We start from the raw sequence: 18,415 nt of genomic DNA, 5'->3' as shown, positions 1-18,415 counted from the left end.
GATTCTTCATAGACCCAGAAGTATTTACCAATCAGAAGCGAGATTCAGTGGAAAATCTGGTAATGTTGTCCAACTGTTGAGTCTGCTGAATACAGCCATTTTAACTTATTGCACTAGTTCAGCAGTGTAGCTATAAAGAACAGATTCAAAGAAAACTGCTTTACACTATGTAAAATTCGTGAATCTGATTCGTGTATGCTCTTGGATTCAGCTAAATTTAAGAGCATATGCCAATTAGATTTACGAATTTTATAACAGCTATAAAGCAGCTTTTCTGCTGAGCGCAACTATTGTTTAGATCACCATGCTTCAGTCTATTCGGTGTTTATTTTGGCTCTATATAGCAAGTCTCAGATTTCTTTTCGATATAGATTTCATAAATTAACTATATCTGTGAACTATAAATAGTGAATAGTAAATTAACCATATCTGTGAGAAAATAAAATAATCCTTGAGCATTATCATGTCAGATGATTTAAAGTCAGTTCGAAAAATTAAGAGGGAAAATGTGGTATGTTATTTATTATAACAATTATAATATATATATTGTTTAAAAGTATATTAAAATATTGTAATTTTTATATTTCAGAAAAAGGCTATAGACCTTATCATTAAAACAAATGCAGAGAAAAGAAATAATAGAGTTACAAATCAAATTTCAAGCAACAACAAAGTTGCTTTTTACTGCAACAAGTATAAGAATATCAAGAAAAGAAAACGGATATCAGTCGTAGGATTTTCAAAAAGTTTAGCATTATCAGAAATGCAACTATACATTGCACGACAGGACTGGAAGCATGCAATACACTTACTTCCTACACTTCTTGAATATTCTAATGAAATTGAACCTTTAGTGTGGAAGTACATGTTTATAATTGTATTGCACATGAATGATTCATCACATCTTCGTGAATTTTTTGAGCAATGTGCTGGTATTCATGGTTCGAGTATTAGTATATTTTTAGAAAGGTTGCTATCATTACCACTTCAGGAAAATAATTAATCTTGAAATAAAATATATTATGTTGAGACATATTTATGGTAAGTCTGTATATATAGTATCTGTTACGTACAAATCTTTGTACAATAATTGTATTACATCTGATTAGAATATAATTGCTATTACATACATACTTCTTCCTTTAATAGTGCATCGATTATTTATATTTATACATAAACAGATTGAGTACGAAAGCAATAAAATTATATATTGTAAAAAGATATTTCCATGGCAAATTTTACTTTTACTTGCTTTCGTACCATGTTTGAAACATCATGTTTCATTCCATATCTTTTATTTTTGCATTACCAACTATTTTTATTTATAATCCGCTGATAGCGATCGTATGAGAAAAATGACATGATGTTGATAATATGACGATGATGATGATGATATAGCAATAACATAACATTATATAACATTGTATTGTGTATATAATATTACATAATTGCTATTAACATATACAAGATCATATATAACATTTAGAATAATACATAATATGAAATATGTATTATTATATATGTATATATACAATAATAGCTATTAATACATACTATTTACAAATATATTTTGATTATTTGTTCGAACTGTTGATACTATCGCATTATACATTAGTCACTTAAAAATCTATAAAAAAAATAATTGTTATTTCAGAATTAAAAATTTTATATTTTTGAAGATTCATGAGAAGAGTGCTTTTATTTTAGTTTCATTTGCAATCTCGAATGATTTCATTTACAAGGCATATGTTTCCATATGTGAAAACCAGCCAGTCAAATTAGGATTACTTAAAAACACTCTGTAATAATTATGTGTCACAAAATACTCCTACAATTATCTCTAATTTGCACGCATTCCAATTGTAAAATTAAACCTCCTAGTTGCTCACCATGATCATCTTAGTTAATAACATCAGAAGCAAGAAAAAGTATGCTTAAAATTTTTGCAAAATATGTTGAAACACAAAGAAGTGAAATACATTGAAAATTCGAAAGACATCTGTAATTAATTTGGTACATCTGTAAAATAATCAAAAAATTTACCTTTTGCTCTAATAATAATCGTTAAATTAACATATATGATAAAGTTTTTAATTATAATTATAATTTTGTGACTAATTTAATTATTAAATAATTTTAGTTATTTGATTATTGAAGCAAAAGTAAAATTTTCCGACCATTTTATATATCAGTTTATTGATTATTATATCTTTTTATGTCAACGTATTTTGCAAGAATTTTAAAGATATATTTCCTCGTATCCGATGTCATTTATCGAAATGTTCACAGTAAGGAGACGGGATTCTTAACAGTTATGTACATGTAATGTACTTCCAATCAAATTTCGATCACTAAAAGAAAGCAAAAATGTAAAAAGTATGTCGATTATGTAACTGTGCTTTTAACAAGAAATTACAAATTGCAGAAATTGCAAAAAGAAAAATTGTCATCGTACTTAGATAACAAAACGTTTCTATACATAGTTTCTTCACATCTAATAACTCTGAACAATCGACTGCTTCTGTAGAATTAACAATATTTCTATCTGACGATTTGGTTTGATCAATGCAAAACTGTATACTAAAACTATCATCGTTCCAGGATTATAACAATGGCAGAACGTAATGCAACAAAATCCATACGCCAAACATTAACAAACTTATTAATATCGTTGCTTCGATATGTCAATATACGATATTTTTTCATATTTCTCTTGATATAACAGTTTGATAACGTATGGATATCAATGATGATGATCGAACTTATAATGTGCATGATAAGTTGCTGAAGCAGCAGTAATAAATACACGGATGAAAGAGAATTCAGTAGAGTGAAGAACGCTGGTCAGTCGAGAGGTAAGTGAACACGAGAGTCACTAGCTGCTAATTTAACAAGTGTCTTCTTTACCCTGAGGATGGGTAGTCTGGCTGCTGGTTTCCCATGCCAACATTCCCGCATTAGTTTTCCCATCCCAGCCAATGTCTGTAACAGAAGCAATTATTGTTAATATTCAGACATTAACGACAATAACAGTATTCGAATTTAATTTATTTATGCTCTTAATCTTGCTAGATGGAAAAAATGTTTTTTTACCGGATCAGAATGCCATCTATTAGGCAGAGGTGGCCTTCGCTGGTCGTACACGACTAATTTACGCATTTCTTCTATGGAGGGTTCTTGATTACTGCTTGATAGCCATTCACTGTATGGCATCGCATATTCTAACACTACACCATTACTTATACATCTGAGGCAAACTTCCCACAATATCAGTCCTAAACTGTAGACGTCTGCTCGTCTGAAGCTCTCTAAACATTCAACGTTCATCCTGAAAACACGCAGAAAATATTGTGAACATATGTAGATAACTTGTACAATAGGTATAAAATAAAGACTTCAGACTTTATAACTTTCACTTACGTTTGTTCGAGAATCTCAGGACTCATATAGCGCCTCGTTCCTTGCCGTAAGTCAACTCTTTCTGCCGAGAGGCGATCCTGTGTAGTCGCTAACGCGAAATCGGCGATTACGCAGCCACCATTGGTCTTGACTAAGATATTTTTCGATCTGAGGTTACGATGAGCCATAGCTGGTTTGCCTCTAGTACCATGAATCTCCGTATGCAGATAAAGCAAACCGTTAGCGATACCAACACAGATATTAAGTGTTTGATGATGTGTTAACGGATGCGGCGATCGATTGAGATGGTCGAAAAGCGAGCCGAGCGGATGATAGTGAGTCACTAGCCAAAGTTGGGTGCAACTGCCTCTGCTAGTCATATCACTACCGACATATCCCAAAATGTTGTCGTGCCTGGACGGCAGGAGTTCCGAATAAACCTCCGTTTCTCGTGCCCAGGCGGCTTCATCCCGTGAAAAATAAATCTTTACAGCTACACTTTCGCCATGCCACACTCCTCGCCATACTTCGCCGCCAAACCCACTACTACCATTACTGAGACATTCTACTAGGGCTACTTGTTTGGCTAAGGTCCTTTGTACTAACAAAGGCAATCCAGAGCCGGAGCCACTGGTTAAGCTTCGACCGTCTAAGTACTCCTGGAAAATATAAGTATTTTATTGGCTCAAGAAGATTAATTAATTAGTGCATATCTATATCATGTAAATGTTGCATTACAATAGATACAAAGAGATATCACCACATACTTTAAGTGTACTATCACCAGCAGCTGTTGCTCTAAGCTCGTGAGGGTGATAAGAGGCGGATGGTGTTGAAGAAGGAAATGAGAAATGTAACATGGAAGGCTCGATGTCTGGATCTATCATTAGTTCGTTTTGATGTGGCGCCATTGAATCTTTTTTCCGTGTCGTTAACAAATATAAGAGGACACCTCCAGCGATAAATAATCCAGCCACTGACCCAAGAATTGCGAACGTTAATTTCAATACATAATATCCTCTATTGGAATCTAAAAACAATACACAAATATAAGTTATTTTTAACAAACTCTATTATTTTCTCACCACTGTCCACAATTCAATTCCACAATTTAATTTCACCTACAGTTCTATAAGAATTTCATTATCAAAACAACATAAGCACTTTATTGAAAATTTTTTATAAAATCTATGCACTCAACATTAGTTTATATTTAGTAATTATTTTAATATTAAATTTATACTATATTTTATATATTACATATATATAAGAATTTTTATAAGTTGTAATTAAGATATGAAATAAAGAAATAAAATTCAGAACCAAGAGATTAAAATATTAATAAAACAAAATACAAGTATTAAATTGTCTTACTGTTTGAATAATCATGCAATACAGGATATGGTCCAATATTACAAAAATCTGTTTGACAACATTCTATAGAGTATTGAGCACCACCTCGTAGATTTTTAATATGCCCTGTATGTTCATCATTTTGATTTTCTTCTCTATTACACAAAAATTTCTTATGATCCTTTGATGTATAACAACCACGGCTACCATATTCTTTGCCATCTATTTCTCTTACTCTAGATTTCCAGCACTGTCAGGAAAAGTGAAATAAGTTGATTATAAGTAATAATCAAAGATTCATATTATAAAAAGAAAATTGAATACAAGAAATTAAACAGGGTATGAAAATATTTACAGTGATTGCATTTTCGCAGATGTCAGGTAGCGAACATTCGACATCTTCGCATATATGGCACTTGATAAGCTTTTGGCCAACTGTACTGCTACCAAATTTATGATCTAATGGTTCAGACAGATTTGGTTCTTCATTGTCAAATGAAGTATCATGTTCCTGTAACGCAATAATATCTTCTTCGCCTGGAAATTAAATTAAATTATGCTTAGATACACACTAAGCAAAACATAGTAGAAATAAATGTTTAACACATTGACTGATAGTACTAATTTATGGCAACAATGAGTAAGAAGAAACACAATATATATATTGCATTCTGAGAAACATTTTCTACATATTATAAATTTTAAATGTTAAAGGTAGACTCCAACAATATTTGCCAGAGCTAAGTCACACAACATTCAAAACTATAAATTCAAATGTGATAAAACTATGGACACTTAAATTCTATTTGGAGTTACGTCATACGATGAGTATCGTTTATAATTTACGGAATTTTATTCTCATACCTGTACATAATTTGAATGTCAACAAGAGTACGAAATGCGTGATAAATATAACATCCGCCATTTCTATGCGCGTCAAAACACTAGACTACTCGACTCAAAGTAAAATTACATTAATGCTGTTTCTCGTGATCTCTCTGTCACATTCAACATCCCTCATAGTTATCCTTTACAAATAATAAATATTTTCGTGCGATATGCGTAAATCCATTATTCGTGTAAGGAAGATGTAGCCTTCTCTTTCTTTCAGCTATAGTCCTCGCAGGCATTGGTATACTATATCATATCATGTATTATAATATCGTGTATATTATATCATTCTATGGTAAGACTATCGTCACCGACGAAATATTATTAAAGACCGACTGCCTTACGAAAGTTACGTGACTGTCAAGAAAGTCCGGCGATAATCGGAGAACACCGACGTTACCAACCGTTTTCTGGCACGAGTATTCAAAACGTCATCCTATAATTTGACCACTTATAATTACTCAGATATCTCGCGGATATGTATACATCTATAGCGGTAACAATATCCATCTTCGTAAGACGGTATTTTTCCGTAATTATCGTCTATGCGGAATTGCCCATGCGATAACTAAAGACTAGCTCACATGAGAATTGGTCTTAATCGCGCTCGCTCAAGATTGTGCGAATCGGAAACGCTATTAGTGGCCTTGATAAAACATCTGATTCGGGATCGCAGTGTACTTAATTTGACTCGTTTAACACAGCAATCAAATATTCTCATGTATCCCGGATATTAAGTTGGGACCTGCCTTTATGGAGCTAATAATATTAACGCGTGACATAGTTATGAAGTTGTTTCACTCATAATCGGTCACGCTTGTTATGTGCTCGTCGAGATATATTGTCAGCCCGGGTTCGATAATTGTAACCTTGAATATATTTACGATTGCGAATCAGCATCGAAAGTGAGAGGAGGGCCAAGAGAGTTGGGAGTTTTCGGCAGCGACTCCGCTGATTCCGCGGATCTGTTGGGCCGCGCGAGAGAGGCGCGAGGCGTTAGTAAGAAACTGGAGCTAACCTAAGATGCGAACATCCGTGAACGTTGACGCGCTTGTACTACTGGGAATTCATCTATTTTGGTTCTTTGACACGGTAGCGGCTAGTGGCGGAGCTCTCGATTCTACCCCAACCTTTCAAACCACCGGTGCTTCGAGCACTTCACATTCCAAGATAACAGCATTCTCCGCTACCCTTACCGATGGACTGGCCCAGGCGGTGGCTCACGAATCCAGTAAGTTGTCAGTATATTAAGCTGTCTTTTTTTTTAAGTACTATAAACAAACAGTATCGTACGTTGCTCGATACATTGGTCGCACGAATGTGAAATGCTGCGTTAAATACAATATGTATTTACTAAACTTACTTCAGCTACAGACACCTGTAACGATGACCTAGCATGCATCACGATGGCTTCTCACGATCGACTAGGTTTAGAGGCTATAAGATCTCTTCACAGTCAGTTAGATGATGATGCCAATGGAAATGTTGATCTGTCCGAATCTGATGATGTAAGATTATTTATATAGCTATATCTACTATACATTCATATATGAAAAACTGCAAAATAAATGTACTTTCAATTTTGACAGTTCCTAAGAGAAGAGTTGCAATATGAGGCTGGTTATGAACGAAGACAGAGAGCTTTTCACCATAATGATGATATGCACATCAGTGTGCGAGAACTTTGGGAAGCTTGGTTACGATCAGAAGTAATACAATACGATTTTTTATATTGGGAGAGTATTATAAGTACTGAAATAGATATTTCTACATAATGTTTTAAAATGCAAACTAGGTTCACAATTGGACTATAGAACAAACATCAGAATGGTTAACTTCCAATGTTGAGCTTCCACAATATGTTCCTACTTTCATACAGCATCGTGTAACAGGTGCTACGCTTCCTCGGTGAGTTTATTGTTCAAAAGTGGTATTCTTTAATAAAAAAACATATATATATAATTTGTATTATATATAAATTGTGCATATAATTGTTGAGCAATTTACTTTAGATTGGCTGTGAACAATATGCAATATCTTAGTAATGTTTTGGGTATCAAAGATCCCATTCATAAACAAAAAATTGCCTTAAAAGCGATGGATGTTGTTCTTTTTGGACCTCCCAAAGGTATCTATAGTATTTATTTAATATTATATTTAAATGTAAATATGTTTGTGTGTGTATCTTGAGATTAACTACTAGTTAATTATTGACAGATGCTGGACATAGTATTAAGGATTTAGTCTTGGTTACATTGTTATTTGGAGCACTTATTGGTTGCTGGTATGCATATCAACAAAAGAAAAACTCACAGAAGCATCTTCTTAGAATGATGAAAGATATGGAAAGCTTGCATAAAGCAGAGCTTGCACTGGAAGATTTACAGGTATTTTTTTGTTTTAATTACTGTGTGAGAGATAGTTTGATTGATACATTGATCCTAAGAAGAAGATTAGAAATAAATAAGAGTTTTATTAACATTATATTATAATTAATTGTGCAGAAAGAACTGGAGAGAGCAAGAATGGAGCAAGAGAGCGCAGCTACTGAAAAACAGAATCTAGAGAAACGTTTACAAGACGAAAGTTTGGGATTACATACTTCATATTCGGATCTTGAAGTATCGCAATTAAAAGCAGAAATTGAAGTAAGTATTCTCAACTTACGTATAATAAAATTATATATGTATATTTTGTTTTATTCTAATCAATTTATGTATATTTTGTAGATGTTGAAGCTAGAATTACAACGAGCAGAAGGTGAACTTGAAGATAGATGTTGGTCACCACCGGCTGGACTACAACATTGGCTACAGTTAACTCATGAAATTGAAAATAAAGCATATACGAAAAAGAAAATAGCAGCTGAAAAGCAACTTCAACAAGCACGCGAAGCGGTAAAAATATTAATTATTTAAAACTTCTCAATGCAAAACAATTAGAAATTTGTATTACGTGTATGTCTCATTTCGTTTTATTTATTAACTTTATCAAGTGTAGTCAAACATATAAATACTTCACTATGAGAAACAAATTTTACGCATTATTTTATAGTGCGAGAAATTGCGGAAAAAACGTTCCAGCCTGGTGGGTGCCTTTGTATCCACTCATGGGAAGTCCATTGATGAAGTTGACAAGAGCATTGTTGAAGCAAGAACTGCTCTGAACGAAGTAACAGCCGAGTTACAGGAAAGGGTACATCGTTGGAAACAAATTGAACTTCTTTGCGGTTTTAATATTATCAACAATAACGGATTGAACTATTTAGAAACTGTTCTATATAGAGGGACACCCAATGGTAGAGGTTTTGGACTCAGAGGTATTTAATATTATAATGAAACAATACATTTTTTTATAATCGATAAATGACGGTTTGCAAATATTTGTATATGTATGCCGATATATCTAGATTCTAATGCTATATTACTGTATTTTTCATTGCATCCCTCTTTATTAAAATCATATTTTTCTAAATAAAAAAAAATATAGAATATTTACAGAGTTGAGTAATAATTAATTTTTTTTTTATTTAATGCAAATGTATAAAACATTTAACATGTATATTTTACATTGACTCAAAGCAATCGTTTGTAATTGTTTTCTGTCAGAAAATTTTAATTGCAAAAAGTCGGGTGAAAAGTACTTGTAAGTTATTTTATAATTTCCAAAAATTCTAAATGGTTTATATATATTGTACATTATAGGACGACTCAGTAGCCAAGATGATTTAGATGATGAGGCATGTTCTTTGTACGCTCCATCTTCGATCGGTGCTGCAGGTAAGCTGGATATGGATTCACATGAGTACTTAGATTGACATATCAATGATCGTATTGTTCTTAAATACCATTGTGGCCTGTTCACTTGTTGCATATATTCATATGTAATATGAATATACATACATAACATGGGTGTCCTGTTATAATCTGTAAATTCGTATATTTTGGAAATTAGTGATTAGTGATTATAAACATAAAATTCATTTTTTACTTGAATACTTTCAAACGAGAAAAAAGAAATACAAAAGACTGTCCAAAAAATAATATAATTTTGCTAAAAATAGAGGAAGGAAATTGAAAGCAGCTGTAAAATTATCTCAGTGTTCCTATTTTTACAATAACTTTCTTCCAACATATCGTAATATTAGCAGAGAATATATATTTATAGTTTAAAATAGGACATTCCGTACATCACATGGCATTGAACTTGATCTGATAATAGTTTACTAACGATAAAGTTTTTGTGTTTAATAGTATTATAGAGGAGATATACTTTTTTTCTGGCATTAATATACTCTTATGCCAATAACAGATATACAACGTTATAGTTTCCATAATTTGTTAACATTAAAATATCATGTGCCTTAAGTATACATTGTCAGTAAATTCGGTGACATATACATAAGATGGATATAGAGTATATTTTATTATATATGTATATGTTAATCTATAAACAACAGATTATGAAGAAATAGTAATATAATATGCTATTGCAGTGCCAATATATACCATATTAGTACAAAATTTCATATCTTATAAAGGAGAATATAGGAAGATCATATTCAGTTATGATGATTATAGAAGTTACTTATGAGTAGAGAATATATAAAACAGATCAAATATACGTTCCATTACTTGTACCAGTTAGAATAAGTCAACCAAAAAAGGGATCAAAATAATGCTGTGACAAATAATATTAAATTAATAAGTGATATCAATGCATAGAATATATAAAAATTGCAAAAAATACATACATATATATATATACCTATTTTATGTGCAATTTACTATTTATACGTAAAAGATATACTCTAAAAATGGCTGAACAGCATACTTGCCTCTTTTTAGAAATAGTATGCTCTCTTAAGAACATATTTTTTCTGCATAACTTTGTGATTTCATATAATCACTTCAAATATATGTATGTGATAAGATAGATTTTATCATAAAATATACCATATAAAATAAAGCATTAATATATTATATATTATATAAATACGAGAAATTTTTAAATGTAGAAGGTGTCTCGATATGTATTTGTGACTTAGTTCTTCATTTTAATTGTACAATTACATTCCCATTATTTACTCATGGCATTATGACAATTATTTTAGTTTCGACTGCTTTAGTTTGAATGAATACATGACAATAGTGGAGAATTACTCAATTATTATCTGAAATATTGATTACATTGACATTACACAAAGTACAAAATTATAAATAATAATGACATCTCATTTTATAAATGTACATAGATTTTACGGATTTTACAAACGTCAGGAAAGATATCGTGAAATATACGATTGAACATATATTTCGATATAGTACAACAAATAATATATAACGCGTTGTAAAATTTGTAAAAAGATGTACAATAATTTTTTATTGTAACGTATACTCGCTTGCGGATTTTATTTTGAATTCTTGCAAATCTCAATGTAGAATTATAATTCTATCGAAAACCGCTGTATTATGGACGTTATATACATATATATATATACAGAATTTATTTTTATTAGTAATAATAGAATTGAATATTCGAAAGATACTTTGTATTTTTTTTTACTCACATATCTCGTTATAAGTTGATTTGCACGCTTCTACGTTTGAAGACACGTGATATGTTAGAAAATGTAACAATGAGTACTGCTGTGTTAACTAAGATGATGAATATCGAGTTGTAAAGAGCATATTGCTCACTACTCTTAACTACGACTCATACATTGCCCTCAGATGATTTTGTAAATTATATATCTTTCTGCAGTTAAATATTTGTTGTTAAAGAAATATCGATGTCTTGAAACGTATCGCATATATGTGTATCACAGTGAGTCCACTTTTTTATTTTACGAAGATTACGTTACATGACGGCGTTATTTTTCTGTACAAAATATTTATTAATCGCTATTAATAAACTCTTACACAAGCTTGTGAAAAACACAAGAATATGTGGGCTTGTTAATATGACCTATACCGAACTCGAGTATTCTGATTTGTTGCATGCTTCTCGTCCCAAGGCCTAGCGTGTGCTATTAAACAAACAAGAGTGCTTAAATAAATAAGAGTGAATCGAATATGAATTTCATGCGTTTTAGCGCTTTAGAAACCGTAATTCATCAATGGTCACGCTGTACGTTATCATTGTACGATAGCAGCTCTCTGTAATTGCGATGAACACGTTGCACGAAACTCACAGTTCAGATAAGGAAATTTTTGCAAGACGGACGACTGCCGACGGAGCTAGAACTCTGTAAAGCGATTAAACAATTAATCGATCAACAAACAATTGATTGCTGGAGTTTGACCTCGCGGAACGAAACGAAGCCGAGTCGAGACACCCTAGATACCATACACGCGCGATATTGACGGGGTAAATGTCATGGAGATAATTCTGAGCATAGTCAAGCGATGAATCACGCCTGTCGTTTCGTCCGTTGCGAGTTTCTGCGTCACGCAATACACGTGCATTTTAATATAGCCACGGGACTAATAGCGTGGAGAGAAGAGGGCTTTCGACGCTGTGAGAGCGATATCGCCTGCCGCAGTCTTCCTCGTGATGCGTCAAAGCGATGCACGAGAGAGTTCGAATCAACTTCCCCCGCTTATGCACCAAGGCGATGCACGTCATGCCAAAGCGGTTTTCGCTTCACGTTTTTCACAGAGCTTTCACCATCCTATACTATCCCCATTAGTAATACGCTAAGGAGATGAACGAAACTTGTACATTTGAACATTACTTGACGTGATCCGTAGGTGCTTTGGACAACTCGGTGTGGAAGGAGTCGTCATTACCGCCAGACTCGTCCAGCAGCGAGGCGGATAGGGAAATGCAGCCGGAGACGGTCCACTTCGTGCTGGGCGACGGCCCGGACGAGTCGCCGACTCCTGGAGCCTTCGGGAAAATCGTGGTGTGCAAGGAGAAAACCGGCGGCATCGTACGCTCTTATAGCCAGGACACGAACATGCTGCTAAACGAGGACAAGGCTACCTCACCGTTCCTGCCGAAGACATCGTACTCGGAGAATTCGCTCGACATTACGGACAGGCCCGGCGGCTATCGTCTTGCGGTAACGTCGATTAGCACGACGGCGACGACAACGACGAGCGGGAAGAAGCCACTGCGGGAATTACCTACGGTAATGTCAGTCGACGACGAGACGCTCTCGACCGATTCCAATTCTACCGCCGACAACGACGAGCTTAAACGAAGGCGCCGGAAGCTGCACTTTCCAGCCTTTAGGAAGAACAAAACTAAAGTTACGTGATGAACCGCTAGTCACATAATGTCGTTTGTTACTTAATTGCTATCCGTTATAGTTAGTTTGTAATCGCGACGTGCACTTAAAAGTTATATTGTTCTACCGAAATGAAATACCATTACAATCTGTCACGCATCTAAGCGCAAGATAGATGTTGTTATGTCGCGGGGAGACGCGAACGGGAGGAGCGCATTCCGCGTGTTATTACGCATTTGCCCGATATATAAATTGCCTAATCTCCATTGTCGCAGTTAATTCGGCAGCGATCCAAAATCCATCGGACTCACGAAAATAGTGTACATATTTTAGATCGGCCTTCGCGATCACCTCGTGCAATTCCGATCGAGAGTGTGTGTGTGTGTGTGTGCGTGTGCGTGCGTGCGTGCGTGCGTGCGTGTGTGTGTGTGTGTGTGTGTGTGTGTGTGTGTGTGTGTGTGTGTGTGTGTGTGTGTGTGTGTGTGTGTGTGTGTGTGTGTGTGTGTGTGTGTGATTAATCGTGAAGTACTACTAGGAATTCTAGAAAAAGGTGCGGTTTTTGCAGTGAAGTAGCTAACTCCGTCAGAGTCGAATACTGAATTTATTACAACGGAGATACCCGCAAAAGTACACCTGTAGATTCCAACAGATCATTTTTTTGATAACAATGGAGAATGCACGGTTTATATTAGGCACGAATGCGTAGTAGCATTTAAAATGTACTTCAATTATTTTTGCGTTTCCTCTCGTTGTGCTTTGACGAAATAATAAGTCTGTTCTTCGAAGAACTTCCGAACTAGTGCAACAAGTTGGAGTGAAACAGATGTATTTTCTGTCATTCCAATTTATTGCACTAGTTCAAAAGTTCTTCGAAAAAGAACAGACCCGATAATTCTCGTCTCGGGTATGTAGGCGACGGTTTTGTGTGATAAATTGTAATTATTAGCAGATTATTAGCGTGATGTGCAACATACGCTAGACACTCTCTCACGCACTTTTTTCCTTCCTCTTTATCTCTTTTTATCTCTCTTTCTCTCTCTCTCTCTCACATATTTTCTTTTTCTCTTTTTCTCGCGCGTATAAACGCAAGGAAGCGTAATGATCGGTTTTGAAGGTTTGATGCTCAGGTGTTCCTTCCACACTTTGCCAAATTTGCATACGCGTAAAGTAGTAATTACTAGCGAATACATTACGAATAAACGACATTCGACCTAGATCAATTTTTTTAGAATCAAGCAATATATTTGGGAGTTCTCTAATATTGCGACAATATATACATATACATATACACATATATATATTTTCGGTATGTACTTTAGGAGAGACTGAACGTTCTCCAAACGGCAAATTTTTGCGAGATAAGATTTTTTCTCACGGCGAGAGCCGTTAGTAATAATGATAATTATTGTTAGCGTAATCTTCTTGGTCGCGATGTAATTCCGTAGTTTAAGTCGTCGTCCGGCTAAAACTGGACCAGACACAAATTCATAGATTCAACTTTGGAATTGTTCTCGTCCAATACGTCACGCGATTTTTTACGTATCGAGTTACAAACAACGATGTTGCGTGATGTTGCATCTTCGCGACGTCGCGCTGCGCTCTGCGTAAAATCCACAACAACGCTTATTGTTCGACTTATCGTTAAACGTCCGTATCTACCGGCAATACGTGTAATTAAAACTTCAGCAGCAAAAACGAAAGAGAAAGAAAACACGTTACGGTATGAATTTTATACATTTGTACAATGTGTACTGATAAGTAGATCGTAAAATACCGTGCGAGATCTTATCGCGAGCATTCGAGATTTGCTCTCTCCCGCATCCGAAGACAAGACATATCCCCCCCATGAGGAAGCGTTGGGTCTCTCGATGGAATCCCTTTGGTCTTCCTTCTTCTTCGGTCACTCAAATTGCAGTTCGCAATAGTAATTTTTGGACTCGCAAGAAATAAATATAAAAGGTCAAATAAAAGCCTTTTATATCGAAGGAATTGTATTGGCTCTTTGTCTAATTGATCTTTTATGTTTATTCTTTGCGATTGTACACTGATAGAGTCTTCTTCAATTATCAGACCAAATCTTCAGACCGTTAGCAAGAATACAACATGTGAAAACAGGAAACGCTTTTCTTCCCTCATCTTGTAAATTTCGACCAATTTTCCACACACAAGCAACCACAGGCACACGGGATTTTAGCCAGTGATTGTTTCAGGGTCACGTGTCTTTCGGAAGTCCAGTTTCATTTAGCACACACATTTCTTTCCTCTTCTTCTTCTTCTTCGAATACTGATGACGTTGCAGCAGTAGTATGTTTGGACATATCTTAACGATGTATTTTTCTTCTCCTTTGACGTAGATTGTCGGTCGACAATTTCTCTCATTTGTATGTATATTAGCTCAGTGAATTAAATTGCTTTTAAGATGGCTTATATATTACATACAGCGAGGCTGGGACTCCGCAATTTCATCGACACGCTGATTCGCAGTCGATCGTCACCGTTATTCCACTCGCGAATACGTACACACGTATGAGACACAATGACGATAATTGTTTCCCATTCATGTTCGTTTGCAATTAGTGTTGGCGCGTTACTATATTTTATCTTACTCGTGTTATACATCCGGTTATATTCCTTTGTGATACGCTCAAGTATGTTAGTCCCACGATTTCCATTATTATTATTATTACTTACATCTACCTTTAGGAACGGTTTTATGCAATTGCTGTTTCCATTGATTTCGACAACGGAAGATCTGTTGTAATTGTGCGGGCAGACTGACACATTTGAATCTCAGCAGGAAGATTCGGAATGTCTCGAATGTGAACACTCGTATTTTTCGATTTCCTCTTCTCTGTTCTTTTTTCTTTCTGCTATTCGCGTCTTTTATCGCCTTACGGAATCACACAAGAGGCAGGAATTCACAATATTTCTTGCGCATTCCACAGGCACACACACACACACACACACACACACACACGGTGATAATCTATGATAGTTAGTGATTGTGTAACACGTCGTCCGAGACATACAATAACGACGATCAATACTTTTCGATATACTGTATCCTCAAGAATTTCTCAATGCCAGGCTAGCGTTTTCTCCTACGAAAAATCAAAAGATACGCACAACTATCGATTAATATTAATAAGAAGCGCCTTCTAAGTTAAATAATATATCTCAGGTAGCACAAGAGACATCCTGATCATCATCTTAAACGCGTTCGAAATACCTGAAGAGACGTGCCAAGCACATCCAGCTTGACCTCGATGCACCTTGTGTTATATGGGGCACTTTTTGTACATTGCGACGTGTTAGTTACAATGATGATTCCGATCGCAAAATGAAGAAGGAGCCATCGGACTAACGTTGATATACACTGTTGATTATTACGTGGTTCGTCCAATGTTAAATCGATCTTTCAGCAATAGTATATATTTATACACATTATAAAACAGTAATAGTGTGTATCCATACATACTAGAAAACAGTTAGTATTAATGTATATACATATATAACGGCTAGCGATACGTCAATAAAGTATTATGATGATTTTAACGAGTATACAATGTAACAGATCTTAAAATGTAACGGCGACACAAAGAGCAATCGACGCGAAATGTCCGAGAATGGCGAACGACGTTGAGAATCGATACGCGTGTATCAATTCTCATGCGTTTGCAGCGCGTGGTCTTTGACTAATAGACGGGCGAACGGAGATATGAGACTAAAATGTGTCAGCTTCGCCGCAGTATCTGATTTTATGATTAAAAATAGAAAAGAAAAAAAAAAGGAGAAATTGAATTGCACTCTCTCTCCATGAAACAATGTTTTTCCTTAGAGGATTTCGAGAAACGATGATTTTATATTTACAAAGGACAGTTTCTAAGGCTATGTATCTCGCTATGTGTTACTTTGTTGAAATGAACGATAGATCTGAAAGTGTGAAAACACAGAAACCTTATTACCTATTTTAGTTGAACAGTATGCGATTAAGTTACTTTGAGGATTTCTGCATCGCGCCGTTACACCGTATATGGAGTCTTCATCAGAGTTGAATATATTTTAGATAAGAAATAGACACATTTTTAATTAATGTCCGTATTTAAATTATTATATTCTTATTGCGATGTCGCTCGCGAATGCGGCGCGTCTTCCCTGTAATGCAAAAGTGACATTTTATAAAAATAAATGCAGCAAGTTTTAAAAGAATTGAAGTTCTTCTGCACGTACGTGCGGACCTGATGGAAAAATTACGATCAAATGCCCCAATTCGGTGTAAATTTGACGTGTTGAAGTGAATGTTCCAATTAGTGACTAAATAACTTTATTGTAAAAACAAATTAATAAATTAATGATACACGTGTTAAATTAAAGTACAAAATTAATTTTATTGGAAAGCTTAAACAGTTGAGGCTTTTTAATTGAGTTATATATTTTTCTAAATAAATTGAAGAGATTTCAATTTATTTATACTTTCTCATAAATGACTGAAGCACCAGTTAATAATATGATAGTTTAGTTTTTTATTAGCAATTTAGATGTAAAAAAGTTAAAAAAGTAGTTATTCTATCAAATAAACATTTGACATTTAATTGTTAATTTCTAAGATGCTGGCAAGTAACTGTCACTGTCAGCAGTATATTTGTAATTATGACGTTTCAATATATTTATTATGATTTTTAACTTTATTCGAAACTTGTTAAAATCAATAGTATATAAAATTTAGGATAAAGATACATATTTAGGATAAATATGGACCTGCATTAGCTGATTTACTAAGGAAAACGAATGCAATTGTCAAATTGAGACGTTACCACTAATTGGAACATTCATCTTATACGCACTGAAAGAATGTTACACTGTTGACTTATCCATTAACACTTTGTATGGCAGCAGTATGAGATGACAATAAGAAATTATCGATCACAATTTATATGTTGTCGGGAATCTCGATTGTCTCATAGATTAAAAAGCCATACGCTTATTCTATAATTTTCAATGACAATGTCGTTATCTCAACGTTATCGTTTGGCGAGTATAATATTTGACAAAAAATCTGCGCCACGACAACATAACAATAACGACATTGTCATTAAAAATGTCAGAATAGGCCCGATGACCGTTCGCCGACTAACAAAAGGCTGATCATCAACCAATCAAACATATTTGTCACGAAGGTTTTATTTGATTTTCTTCAACATCACATGCTATTATCAACTACTTTTAACAAACCACTCGATAAAATTTACAATGTATATCGATGTGACTAATCCTTTCGGCGTTGCTAATTGATTTTGCTTACGCGAACGACTAACTTATACGCTTGCGAAATGTAAATCAAACTGTCACTGACACGATCTTCTGATACGTCTGATAGCGGCAAACGCGCGATTCTCCGTCCGTACAGTAGAAATATAAACCTGCCACATAATAGGCACATATACCTCCATTAATATGAAGATTATTTGAACATCGCGTGAAGAGAGAGGGAAAGAAAGATAGAGGAGAGAGCGAAAAAGGAGAGAGAGGGAGAGAGAG

At 34.6% G+C, this 18,415-nt stretch overlaps 3 protein-coding genes across 3 annotated transcripts; 2 read left to right on the top strand and 1 right to left on the bottom strand.

Moving 5' to 3' along the window:
* The first annotated feature begins 125 nt into the window (after nucleotides 1–125).
* Nucleotides 126–3,415, top strand: LOC105185255 (uncharacterized). The gene is made up of 4 exons (XM_011144593.3): nucleotides 126–511; nucleotides 590–1,041; nucleotides 2,602–2,855; nucleotides 3,073–3,415. Exons 1-2 carry the CDS (start codon nucleotides 464–466, stop codon nucleotides 1,001–1,003), a joined length of 462 nt encoding a protein of 153 aa, XP_011142895.1. The 5' UTR covers nucleotides 126–463; the 3' UTR covers nucleotides 1,004–1,041; nucleotides 2,602–2,855; nucleotides 3,073–3,415.
* On the bottom strand, nucleotides 2,805–5,898 carry sax (type I BMP receptor saxophone). Its single transcript, XM_025308085.1, has 7 exons — nucleotides 5,617–5,898; nucleotides 5,108–5,289; nucleotides 4,774–5,002; nucleotides 4,167–4,429; nucleotides 3,421–4,058; nucleotides 3,094–3,328; nucleotides 2,805–2,982 (listed from the first exon to the last, which is right to left on the bottom strand). Exons 1-7 carry the CDS (start codon nucleotides 5,675–5,677, stop codon nucleotides 2,845–2,847), a joined length of 1,746 nt encoding a protein of 581 aa, XP_025163870.1. The 5' UTR covers nucleotides 5,678–5,898; the 3' UTR covers nucleotides 2,805–2,844.
* Nucleotides 5,899–6,666: 768 nt separating this feature from the next.
* Stim (stromal interaction molecule) lies at nucleotides 6,667–13,280 on the top strand. The gene is made up of 11 exons (XM_011144596.3): nucleotides 6,667–6,874; nucleotides 7,012–7,151; nucleotides 7,233–7,352; nucleotides 7,439–7,551; nucleotides 7,656–7,771; nucleotides 7,861–8,030; nucleotides 8,148–8,291; nucleotides 8,373–8,540; nucleotides 8,698–8,962; nucleotides 9,348–9,422; nucleotides 12,396–13,280. The coding sequence occupies exons 1-11, from the start codon at nucleotides 6,667–6,669 to the stop codon at nucleotides 12,905–12,907; spliced, it is 2,031 nt and encodes a 676-aa protein (XP_011142898.1). The 3' UTR covers nucleotides 12,908–13,280.
* The last annotated feature ends 5,135 nt before the right edge of the window (nucleotides 13,281–18,415 follow it).

The sequence above is a fragment of the Harpegnathos saltator genome, unplaced genomic scaffold, assembly GCF_003227715.2.
Source record: "Harpegnathos saltator strain DR-91 unplaced genomic scaffold, Hsal_v8.6 scaffold139, whole genome shotgun sequence".
NCBI classification, from domain to species: Eukaryota; Metazoa; Arthropoda; class Insecta; order Hymenoptera; family Formicidae; genus Harpegnathos; species Harpegnathos saltator.
This window is presented reverse-complemented; position numbering and strand designations above follow the sequence as displayed.

Excerpts from the sequence above, each read along its gene's own strand:
- sax (XM_025308085.1), bottom strand. The coding sequence starts at position 5,677 with ATGGCGGATGTTATATTTATCACGCATTTCGTACTCTTGTTGACATTC. Across the intron at positions 4,430-4,773 it reads ATTGCATGATTATTCAAACA|ATTCCAATAGAGGATATTAT; the intron begins GTAAGACAATTT and ends TATTGTTTTTAG. Across the intron at positions 4,059-4,166 it reads CTGGTGATAGTACACTTAAA|GAGTACTTAGACGGTCGAAG; the intron begins GTATGTGGTGAT and ends TATATTTTCCAG.
- LOC105185255 (XM_011144593.3), top strand. The coding sequence starts at position 464 with ATGTCAGATGATTTAAAGTCAGTTCGAAAAATTAAGAGGGAAAATGTG. Across the intron at positions 512-589 it reads AAATTAAGAGGGAAAATGTG|AAAAAGGCTATAGACCTTAT; the intron begins GTATGTTATTTA and ends TTTATATTTCAG.
- Stim (XM_011144596.3), top strand. The coding sequence starts at position 6,667 with ATGCGAACATCCGTGAACGTTGACGCGCTTGTACTACTGGGAATTCAT. Across the intron at positions 7,152-7,232 it reads ATCTGTCCGAATCTGATGAT|TTCCTAAGAGAAGAGTTGCA; the intron begins GTAAGATTATTT and ends CAATTTTGACAG. Across the intron at positions 8,541-8,697 it reads TTCAACAAGCACGCGAAGCG|TGCGAGAAATTGCGGAAAAA; the intron begins GTAAAAATATTA and ends ATTATTTTATAG.